The 12,384-nt window shown below is 36.9% G+C and overlaps 1 protein-coding gene across 1 annotated transcript in view; it reads left to right on the top strand.

Annotated features, from left to right (window-relative positions):
• The window catches only part of LOC306865562 (serine/threonine-protein kinase DCLK1-like), a gene marked incomplete at its 3' end in the record, with an annotated part of 49,426 nt that overhangs the window by 11,351 nt on the left and 25,691 nt on the right, over window positions 1-12,384 (top strand). Inside the window, exons 4-5 of the mRNA XM_079410251.1 lie at window positions 6,593-6,692; window positions 10,175-10,282. Of these exons, the coding sequence (XP_079266377.1) occupies window positions 6,593-6,692; window positions 10,175-10,282 (208 nt within the window). The remainder of the gene's footprint in view (window positions 1-6,592; window positions 6,693-10,174; window positions 10,283-12,384) is intronic.

Genomic DNA, 12,384 nt, shown 5'->3' with positions numbered 1-12,384 from the left:
TTTCATGAACCGGGCACTATAACAAGACAGACAGCACTTGCAAATAAACAGCAGTCAATTCCCCTCAAAAAAAATGCAGTTGTTCCTTTGCTTTGTATTTTAGCTCATCCATCCTCATTTATTCTGAGTACGCTGTAGTGTGTCAGACAGCAGGTATCTGGAGATCAGATTTTAGTTAGTCTGCTGCTTTTGCTGAGTCACTCCTATCAGGTGTGTGTGTGTGTGTGTATGAAGGAGTGTGTGTTTGTATGTGAACTTTTGTGTCGACAGCTTGTGTTTGGACTTAAAAGCACTGTGTGTATGTGCACAGCAAATGAGGTTTCCATGCAAATCATTTTAATGTGTGTCTGCTGCCAAAACCACACACAATGAAAGCCAAGAAAATAAGAGGCATTTATATCTGTCTTGTTAACTGAAGCACCCCGACTTTACTTGTAAACATAACACTGCTCTAGATTACGGTTTTGTTTTATTTTTTGTCTGTTTCAGTTTTTGTTTTGCATTTATCTTTTTATCTTTATTTCTCCTCTCATTTTCTTTAAGTGCTGCATATTGCGTAAGTGCTGCTGCATTGAATGTTCTTAGATGACTTTGAAAATGATCTCTCTGAGAAACACTCATAATTAATTCATCATCATCATCATCATCATCATACCCTTATCTTTTAATGTCTGCTGTAATAATAATGTCCACACTAAAGTTTCTAATGAGAGTAGTGTCTGGTGAGACTATCATCAAAGAGAGAGTGAGCGAAATGGAGAGAACAGTCTGATCGTCTGAAGCTACATCTTTTCCTGCAGTCTTTTCTCAAAGGACGTGATTTTTATCGCTCGCTGCAGTTCTGTAATAATAAAATGATTCCTAATCTCCTCCCACTTCTGGCATAGAATATGTCTTATGTAATTGAGATCTTATGTAACTGTTCTTGTAGGCTGCACAGCATTTAGCAGGCCGAATTTAGGAGATCAAGATGGCAGCTAATTCATCTGAAGAAGCTCCACTTTAGAGCAGACAGTGACATTATTAGGGCTTAGTTCCCTTGATTCCTGGTGCTCTTAAAGGGACAGTGCATCTAAAAAAGGAAATTCTGTCATTACTTTCTTGTCATTTTTTCTTCTCTGTAATATTAAGTAAAATATTTAGGCTGCTCTTTTTACAGAAACCACTTCATAAAAGTACCTCAAAAGATGTCAGTGCAACTTCTTAAGTCATACAATTGCTTTGTATAAGAAACAGACAGATGACACAAATTACACTTTTTTTGGAGGATTCTTTGATGAATGGAAAGCTCAAAAAGCAGTATTTATTTGAAATAGAATTGTAACATTTTGTAATATTGTAAATGTCTTTTTTATACTTTTGATTAATTTAATTTTTAAAAACTAAATTTCTTTTAAAAAAGTGCATCTTAAAGTTTCATATTATTTATGAAATCTGTCATATGAATTCAGCAGTCTTGGAATATAGTTCACAAGTTATATAGACAAGTTTAATGGTGCTTTTATGATTTTATTTAGTAATTTTTGCATATTAAAAGTCACTAAATATTTTCATTAAGTGGAAAAAGTGCAACTTCCTGCCTATTTTCTAAATCTTCTTTTGTGTTCCTCAGAAGAAAGAAATTCCTGAACCTAAAAGAGATCGTTTAAACTTTAACGTCCCCACAATGTCAGAAGACTCAAATGTGACATTATGAAATGTCAGGGCATCAGATTTTATCTTGCGTTTCATCTCAACCGAATACAAAACAAGCTAAAGACAGCAGTTATTTTGAAGACTTTGTGCGGAGGCTTGAGGAACACTCAGATGGAGGTGGGCAATAATTCAATCTGTTGTCTGATGGGCTTCTTCTGTTGAAGGACCAGTCTGTTTTGATGAGACATGAGCCTCCCACGATCATAATGATCATAATTTTCTTCCCTCACTCCCTCTACGCACATTTACACACACATACACCCACATGAACACGCACATATGGGAGTAGGATGGCTGTATATGAGCTTGTGTTATGATATTCTACATTTCTACCCCTGCAGACTCCCTGCTGTTTTACACACACACGCATGTGCAGGTGGGCCGAGGATGAGTGTGAAAGCATGAGCTGGCAATGATGCGGGTTATGACCTCACCAATGCATTCGTCTCTGCCCTCTTGACATGGACAGCTATTCTGGGTCCCATCACCTAATACTAACTGGATTAACCATCAGCCTGGCTACAAGACTTGCACTTTGACCCTGAATGAATGCTTTGGGAAAAGGAGGCCCTTTAGCCTTTGTTTTGGTTTGTTGTCAAAGGCTGTACATTTTGAGGCACTTGTTATGTCTCTTCACATTAGAGAGAACTGCAAACATAGCTTGTCTCTTGTCAGTGAACACATGGTATAAACATCTTGTGGGAGTATTCTCATTGGCAATGGGAGAAATGTATCTGTTGCAGTGCTAGACTCTCAGCACCAAGGACAGCGCCACTCACTCTGACTGTCTGTCAAATGCTGCAGTGTTAAGTTTTTCATGTTTAATACCTTCTACTTTTTCTGGTTTAATATGCGGATCTAATTGACAGTAATCTATTTATAGGTTCCCTGATAAGTAAAAAACCTGGCTCTGTTTGTTTGATCTGCCTGACACAGCAACACTGGCTCAACCAATGGCATGAGCTTGGGGTGGGGCTTTCTGTTTGTCCAACCAATGACCGTTTTGCTGCTGCTCTCACAAACATTTACATATTTCAGTCTCTCACAAACATATACGCATTTCAGTTTGAAAGTCAAAAAAATATTTTACTGCTCAGCTGATTAATAAATAGTGTTCAAGGTCTACACGTCCTAAAAATTGCTGTTTGTTAATACATATTCCTGTTGTTATTCTGGACCAATGTTGTTTTTTATGTTATAGTCACCAATCAGTCTGGGTAAACTGGGTTACTATAGAGTCTGTGAACAAAGACAAAGAAAGAGACAGGGATGCAGAGTTTCCTCTCAGTTCCTCAGAAACCCAACTTGTTGTTTATGCAACACTTTCCTCCTGAAGCAGGACAAATGCTGTTCTCATCCTCCCTGAGGACAGAGGTGCACAGTTTTAACCCTGTTAAGAGGCTCTCTGAATTTGTTCTGGGTCATTATGCACAGACCATGAGATGCGCATACAAAAATAATATAATATGAAATGCAAATGTTGATTTCACAATACCCTTGTTCAGGGTTAAAGAAAATATTTTTTGTCCTTCATGTTGTCCTCTTTTTTTTTTTTTTTTTTGATGACGGTAGTGTACCTGTGCTGCTATATATAACCCCACTGGCCTCACTTTCTGTTCACATCCTCAAGTAGTTTCAAACATTTTGTACAGAGTTCTGTTCCTCTGTGAAACTTCCTTGAGAGTGATAAAAATAGCATATTACAGTCTTTTTCCTTTTTTGCTGAATTAGCAGAGACATGGGTGAGGGCAAGATGGAGCATCTGTACTGCAGCAAAACACTGCCTTAAAGAGAGATTTCATTTGTTTAACATAATACAAAGAGACCGTTCATTTGTATCAAGAGACCTTTTAGTCCTCCAGGCTTCAAAATATTTGCAAGCAGCATGAAGTATTGCAAAATACAAAATTTAGTTTGATTTATACGCTGAAGTCTAAAGGTCTGAGTTTTTGTTGCAAAGAACATCTTAATTTCACATGATTAGAATTTGCTTAGTTGCTTAGTGACTTGGACTTGCACTTACATCTTTTTTTTGCACTTACATCACAATATTTATTTTGTGCCATATATATTTGTTTTAAACCTTCTGTGTTTAATTTGTTAAATTATTATAATTTTATAGTCATTATTATTATTATTATTATTTTTTTTTTTTAAGTAGTGATAGACCTTTCTAATTAATATTATTTTTATTTTTTTTATTTTGTAACAGAGACAGAAAGAGTGATGGAAAGTATGTGTGGTTTATTGCTACCATAAGTTAAATCAAGGCATTTCATTTAGATTTTCATGTAAATTTGCCAGTTCATTGCCATTCTTGTTTTCCATACGTTTTGGCTTAGTGCATGTAAGTAGCGACACCTAGTGGTTTCATAAATCATTGCCCTCTATCATTTAGGGAAATTCTATTAATATGGTCTAATATGGCAGTGGAAGGAAATTGCTATGGATATGAATCTAACCCTTACATATTCGTAGTAAATACACATTTAATCATTTAATTGCTCTACAAATGGACCATATCAACAAGAGAAAGGACAAATCTATCATGCACTGCCCCAGAATTTCCTCTAGATGGCGGAATTGTAGCAATCCAAAACGGGAACTTACTCTCTAGTCACCTCTGTGGCGTCTGTGCCCAAGCCATTAAAACTACTAATTTATTATGCTGTTCTTTTAGGGAAAACAAGGTACAATTACCTTTTTACTTTAAATCTCTGAATGATAATTTTTATTTTTTTTGTATCCTAAATTCCTAAATGGAAAATGTAACTAACAGATTTAATGTGTTGTCCTTGACTGAATGTTTCTCTGATTGAAATGAACTTCTTTATGTAATTATGCTGCTTTTCGCCATCGGTCTCATCTCCATCAAAGCCAGTGTTCAGAAATAATCCATGTTATAAGCATTTAATCTTTGGACAGCTCTGCAGTTTATTGTGCCAGCTTGATCACTTTGTCTGTTCCACTTAGAGAGATAGAGAAGTCTTGCATAACCAAATTTTACATTTCTTCACGACATCAAGGCTACTTTTTTCTCCATCAGTCTGAGTTTGACGCTTTGCGGCTTTCTGATTCTCTCTAGCCTCTTTTCGTGCATCACCTTCATCCCAGTGTTTTTTCTAAGGCGTGCCCTTATGTAGAACTGTTTTTCTGGTGTTTTTTAACGCTTGATGAGAAACATCAGAAATATTCTCATCCTTAAGGCCGGAGCTCCTGCTGTTTTCGACGAAACTAGTTCTCAAAACAGACCCTTTTATCCTCCTCTTCTTCTTTTTCTCGCTACTTAGTACACAACATGTTGCAGACTGTGCCATGCCAGTTAGCTAATATAGTTTGTGCCTGAAAATAAAATAAATTGATGCTATTACCGTTGTAAGAAATCAGACTTACAATTTGTGAAAACTTCCTATAGACATTGAAAGTGGGATATGAGTCATATCTAGGGACCTGCATCTGGGATTTGTTGACGTTCAAACAGCCAGAACATCCATACAACCACCTAGCAATGCCAGAGTAAACCTTAGCAACTGCCTAGCAATGGGTGAAAGTATTTAAAAGACCTTATCAACTGCCTAGAAATGTTCCAAAAATACAAAACCCTTTAGCAACTGCCTAGCAACATGCTTAAACATTCACTCACAGCACAGCGACTTCCTAACAACATGCTAAAACCATTCAGAACACCTTAGAAACCGCCTAGCAACATGCTTAAACCATTTTGAACATCTTAGCAACTGCCTACCGATCTACTAAAACACTCGGATCACCTTAACCACTGTCTAGTGATGTGTTTAAACACCCAGAATACCTTAGCAATTGCTTAGCAGTGTGCTAAAAATGTTGAGAATGCTGTAGCAATTTCTAAGTGATGTGCTTAATTCAGAACACCTTAGCAACTGCCTAGAAATATGCTTAAGCCATGCCAAACATCTTAGCAACTCCCTAGTGATGTGGTAAGCAATCAGAACACTTTAGCAACTGGCTAGCAGTGTGCTAAAAATGTTCAGAATGCTTTTAGTGACTAGCTACAGTGATGTGCTTAACGCATTCAGAACACCTTAGCAACTGCCTAGCAATGTGCTAAAGCACTCATGACACCTTAGAAATTGCCTAGTTAAAAAACTACTTGGCCAACTGAGTAGAAACCTGCTGAGAACACCTTAGCAACTGGCAGCTACCCACAACTTAGCATTGTGGCTTGCACCAATCACATTGTCTTCGGAAAAGGCAAAAATCAAGTTATCATTTATTTCCATTTAAATAATCCTATGATAACTGGAATGCCATAGCAAACAAAAGTGCAAACAAAAGTTTGTTTGCCCTCTTCCTTCATTACAAAAAATCTCTGTCTGGCTAATGAAAAATCATTCATTCTCTTCATTTGTACTTTAGGGGGCTAGAAATCATACTTGATTAAAAAACAGGAATAATTTCCTGGTTCTCTGAAAATGTCCTCTGTGTGTTTTGTGCTGTGCTCGAGGCTGATTATACATGCATTTGTTTGCTTGTTGTCCCCTTGATTCATTGTTTGAAATGATCAAACTGTAAAAAGTTTGTCAATGCAGCGTCCCCAAAGATGGCCACAGGGCTGATGGGAAATGATGCTTGGCGGGTAGATCTAACTTCTTCTTGATTAGGGGCAATCAACAGTAACGTGGCTGGTGGTTACTCATCTTAAAAAGACATTAGAGAGGGGCTCAGTAAAGCCTTCAAAGCCTTCTGGGTGGCGATCACGATCAAACCATCTCATTGTTTTTTTGATGAAGAGAGGCTGGATCTGTAATTTGGGCTCGTTAATAATGGCTTCAGGATAGAAAACCTAATGATCAAAGAGACGTTCAGATGCTCTAATGGATCTAATGCTGCTAATGACGTTCTCTCTTTCCAATCGCAGGTCGTGTGCCTTCAAGATTTCTTTGGAGAGGAGGACATCTTTATTGCATGCGGCCCGGAGAAGTTCCGTTACCAGGATGACTTTATGTTGGATGAAAGCGGTAAAGAGCCTTTCAGTAGTTTCCTTTGTATTAATTTGAGTGAAAAACCACTACTTGTCATGATCTCATCAGCAGAAGGTCCATGTGGATGTCATCTTCCACCTACCCAGAAATGTTCTCTTTGTCCCGTCTTGAATGAATAACATCCTGTTACAAATGAGTTCATAAGAAGCTTATGAATGAGCCCATTAAAGTTTCATCCCACAAATGTGGAATATAAAATAAAGGCTCATTCCCCCTTAACGCCTACACCATGCACTTCTCTAATGGGTTTCTGCCTTTGCCACTTGTCCTAGATGGATAGACCTCTCCTCATCTCTCTCCTCCATGTTGTTCTTGTTGCATTGTTGTTGTCAGGAAATGAGAATTTGTATGTATCTGTGTCTGGTTTCCTTTCATTAATGATGTGGAGAGACAGGCTGTTTGCCGTTTGGCTCCTCCTCTGTGCTCTGTGCTGATGTGAGCTCAGTGAAGAGCCGGCGTCCCAGTTTCTGAAGTGTATTTGGAAGAGGTCTGTCTGTCTGTCTGTCTGTCTGTCTGTCTGTCTGTCTGTCTGTCAATTCAATTCACTTGAATTCAAGTGAGCTTTATTGGCATGACTTGCACAGTATTGCCAAAGCATTGCATGAACAAAGAAGAAATAATGATTATATAATACATAAACAAAACAGGAATAGATCTATAATTCAACAAGTAGATAATTATATTACAGTTTTTCTCAATTGCTTTGGCACATCTTTCGAAAGTCTTAACATTCTCTAAACTGTGAGTGCAAATGTCACAACTGTTTGCTGGAACTTCAGAACTTTATTGCATGTCTGCAAAATGTAGTTACTCACCCAAAAACATTTCATTCATGCTTCAAAACCTAGTTATCGTGTCAGTAATTTGGCCAAGGCCACCAAAATATAAAGTATTTTTGTCATCGTGTGAGCCACACTGGTCAAAATGTTTAATTGTTTTTCCACCATGACAGTCAACCATGGGAATTAAGGTTCTATAAAAAAAAAATCTGATATTTGTGTATGTACATTTGTATTTATACAGTACATTTATTTTTGTACGAATGTATTACATGTAAAGTAGTGTGAAGTGTAACAGTGCATTTCTCAGAACAGAAAATGCACCGCTACTGAGAAAAACTATGATAAATTTTTTTCATAAACCAGAAATAAGAAAATAGTTAAGATATTGTCTTGAAAAAACTCTGTACAATGTGTAGATGTAAAAAAAAGATCTTGCTGTCTGTCTAATGTATGTATCTGTCTGTGTGTCTGCCTATTTATCCATCCATCCATTTCTCTCTTTCTCAATTCAATTCAAATGAGTTTTATTGGCATGACTTGCACAGTATTGCCAAAGCATTGACTATTGCATGAGCAAAGAACAAATAAAATACAATATCATTAAGTAGTTAATTGCATGAATATGTATTTTTTAAATAAACAAGAAATAAGAAAATAGTTAAGATCTCTCTCTCTCTCTATTGGTCTGTCTTTCTGACAGATAAACTGATAATTATTTTACTTTACTTACTTTACTTTTAGTCATTTAGCAGACGCTTTTATCCAAAGAGACTTACAAATAAGAAAAAGTAACTAAAACTAAAAGTTAACACTCTGTAAATACACTATACACACCCATTTAAGAAAATACAGAAATGAAATAAAATTGACAAATGCATACAACAACAACATTTCAATAGTAAACATATATAAAGGAAAAAATAAATAAAATAAAAATAAAAAGCGATACTTGTATCCTTTGCCGTTGTCCTAGCCCGATGTCCTAGAGTCGATGGTCTTTACACTCTTCACTTTTTACTTTTAGTCATTTAGCAGAAATGTTAGTTTCTTTTGAGTTGTTACCAATGGCTGCACTGTACAGAACAAATTGAATGAATATTGGATGATTTATCACATTGAATTAGAGCGAGTGCAGTCAACCATGAGTAGTTTAATTACACAGGCACTAGAGGAACACGTGCCGCTCTAATGAGTTCTGATCAGAGCCGAGAGGAACATATGAAGCATGCCGATGGCGAGATGGATGGAGCCAAAATGGCAGCCTTTGACGACAATGATTTCCCTGGAGGATGCAGTTTTAATATGAGCAGAATGGTTGCCCATAACAGCACACTGGCTATAGATGTAAATTTTCATTTGATACATAATATAAATAGTTATGAAATCGTTGTTGATGAAGATTATGTAAGACTGTTATTAACAATTGTGAGAGAGCATATTTTTAAAACTGGACTGTGTATTATAAAAGACATTGATTTGTTAGTACTGGAGAGTTAAGTGCTGGAACTTGCTCTCTATATGTAACTCCATGGAGATGGAGAGTGGAGTGGTGTCCTGCCCTTCAAGAAATCCTGCCTTAATAGACTGTGGCATTTACTGTCATACCTGGTGTCACAGTCTTATTGCTCTCTTAATGCATTATGTACACAGGGTTATTGCAGCAAAAGCAAAAATGTGCTAGATAAACACAGCATGTGAGAATCTGAGCAACACTTCGTCTGCAGAGAATCTAATTTAATCTTCAGTCTCTGACTGTAATTAGGGTTAAGGCCTTTTCCTCACTTGTAGCGCTGCCATCTTTTTGATCACACTTGTAACAAGCAGACTGTTTTTAAAAGAGGATTCATTTAGCGCCTCAGTTTAAGGATTATCTTCAGGCAAAGTTTGGGTTTTAGAAGACATTTAAATATGATTTGAGATGGCAATCAAACTAGATAGTCAGTCATTTGGTGGTCTCATATACAGAAGTAAAACTGTTTAAATATTAAAAATTTAGCAATCAGCTATTTATATAACATTTACTACTGATGTAAAATTTAAAAATTCATAACACGAGCACAATACGTTTGAAATAACCATATTTAATTACCTATATTTAATGTAAGCACCATTTACTTATGCTCATGTCATTCCAGACCTTCCTTTCTTCCTTCCTTTCTTTCTTTCTTCCTTCCTTTCTTACTCTCTTTCTTTCTTTCTCAGGATAGTTCACCTAAAAATGAAAATATTATTTTTTTATCTTTGAAAAACAAGTTAAGATACTTTAATTATTGCTGAGAGTTTTCTGTCCCTCCATTAAAAGTTCAGGTAACCAAAACTTAAAAGATCCAAAAAGCTCATAAAGACATCATAAAATCAATCCATATATATCAAACAGTTTGATCCAAATCTTGTGAAGAGATGAGATCACTTTATATGATGAAAAGATTTACTCGTAAACACACATGCATAGAGAGTATCTCATATGATAAACATGGAAGCTCATGTGACGATAGAACAAATCTCATTTGAGCTTCCATGTTTCCCATGTTATGTGCTATGAGTGTGGATCATTGTTTAGATGCAACATACCAAATTCTAAAAATAGTTGAAATGCATTCATTTTTCAACTGCCAAATAGAAGTCATTTTATTAGTGCCTCAGACTTTTGCACCTCACTATCTTATCTAATGACAGAGTGCCGAGTGGTGAAATCAGCATCCTATGGGAAGATGGGGTCTTTAAACAGAAGCTCTCCCAGAAGTCTCACCCTTTCCAGACGCAGCAAGTCTCCTTCTGGATCAGGTATCGTTCACATGTGCATGTATGTGTGTGTTTATGCAACAGCAAATGCTACTCTGAATAGTTTCCTGTGTACACGTGAACCCTCTTCTCAAACATTCACTCGCTGTTGATTGAACGTTTGTTAAAAAAATGGTAATTAACTTCTCGCATCAGATAATAAACAAACTAATAGGAAGTCATGCATGTGTGACAGCTCTCCGAGCAATAAAGCACCCCTTTATTGCCTGTGCACCCCTGGAGCGGAGTGTGTTTCCTGGCTTCTAGGTGCAGTTGTGTTCAGATATAGCTGTCTGATTCACAAGGACGCATCCCGATGGAGAGGAGTCAAAGACGAGAGATACAAGATATCGAGGCATGGGGGAGGGAGGTAGATGGGGTGATGTGTGAGAGAGAGAGAGAGAGAGATGGAGGGGGTTAGTGTGACTCAGTCTTGCAGATCCACATCAACTGTTTTGCAATGAATACTGTTGTGTGTGATCTGAATTATAGGCACTATGCGGTCTGCTTTTGTGCCAGTGTGTATTGGTAATACCATGATGCTTTGATATATGCTACTATATGACCATACTCATATTCCATACATGGTACGGCATAAGCACTGTGGTAGTGTATGGATTAGATCCAGAGTCTATATTGTACTATAAACTAGACTGTGCAACAGCTACCTGCTTGTTTTTTTTTATTCTAGCTGTACAGATTTGACTGAGTCTGTCTTCTTATGAATAAAAAGTAAACAAAAAAATGTTCTAAAAACACATTTAGGACTTCTTATTGATGTTTTTACCCTGCGTTATGCCCTAGTTTTCCCACAAAGCCCACCTTTGCGTCTTCACCTCTATACGATGTGTAACAGAGACTTCTAGAAGCTGATGGTTTATATTTTTTTCCTCCAGCCGAGTCGTCTTTTATATGATTGGTTTAAATCGTACCAGTTGAATCTCTATGAGTAGAGGTTTGGCTGAGAGTTCTATCCGGTCGTCATGGAGACGCCGGCTAAGGGAACTGTGCCTTGGAGACAATAGAGTTGCCCATATATGGGCGTCCCTTCCTGTTTGGCAAGCTTAGCGGAAGCAGACTCGGAGAGCGTGGCTCATCACTTGTAGTCAGACGGCTGCTTCTCAGCAGACGCTCGCAGATGTGGACCATAAAAGCGTGGAATCGGTTTCGCTTCGAGTGCTTGGTGTGCCAGTTATTCATTTTCACCATTCAGCCCGTTAATCCTGTCCCCCAGTGTGAGCGAGAATATGCCAGGCTGACTCATGTTTGCAAAGGTTTCTTTGCCCGCTCTGGTTTCAGGATAAATTCACTGCAGTGTGCAAAGATTGATGATGGATTTGAAAAGTTACTGACATTTTCGATGTTGGTCTTACATAGTTTACAGTGTTTTCAGTCAAGGCAACATAAGGGTCCTGGAGAGGATAGGCTGGATAAAACAGGATTTTCTTGAATTTGAATGCAACTTTGAACTATTGTCTATTTAAATATATAGTGTGCCAGTTTTAGTTAATTTTCTAAACTTTTTAAAGTCTACTCTATAATATTCGATATGGAAATGCCTCGAAATAATCAATATGAATAACACAACTTTGCTGAAAATCATGTTGTACACAATCTACAACATACACTCTAACGGATACTTTTTAGCAAGTAAAAGGCCTTTTAGTATAATTCTAAAAATGTCGCTTCAGGTTGTGGTACTTATTTCTGCTCTAAAACCTTACTGATGTTTATAAAGTAAATGTAATAACGAATGTTATACTGTAAGAAATATTTCAAGATGGACATTTACTGGACAGAAGCAACTGAGGTTTACTTAACTTTTTTGTTTTTTAAATGATGCTTGGGTAATTGTTAGAATTGAGTAACAAATATGATGCATCATTTGTTCATCTATCAGTCATCATTGTATTGCATTGCATTATACGTTTTCCCCACAGTAAAAACTACAGCCCTTCATTTATAAAATTAAGCATTTAAATTAAAATGAATTAATTATAAAGACATTATTATGAGGTATAGAATGACAACGGACATTTATATGCATTTTATGTAGATAGTCTGCTATAAAGATCTTGTTGATTTGCATTACAAGCAGTTTCTTA

Source organism: Barbus barbus (genome assembly GCF_936440315.1).
Source record: "Barbus barbus genome assembly, chromosome: 47".
Lineage (NCBI taxonomy): Eukaryota > Metazoa > Chordata > Actinopteri > Cypriniformes > Cyprinidae > Barbus > Barbus barbus.
This window is presented reverse-complemented; position numbering and strand designations above follow the sequence as displayed.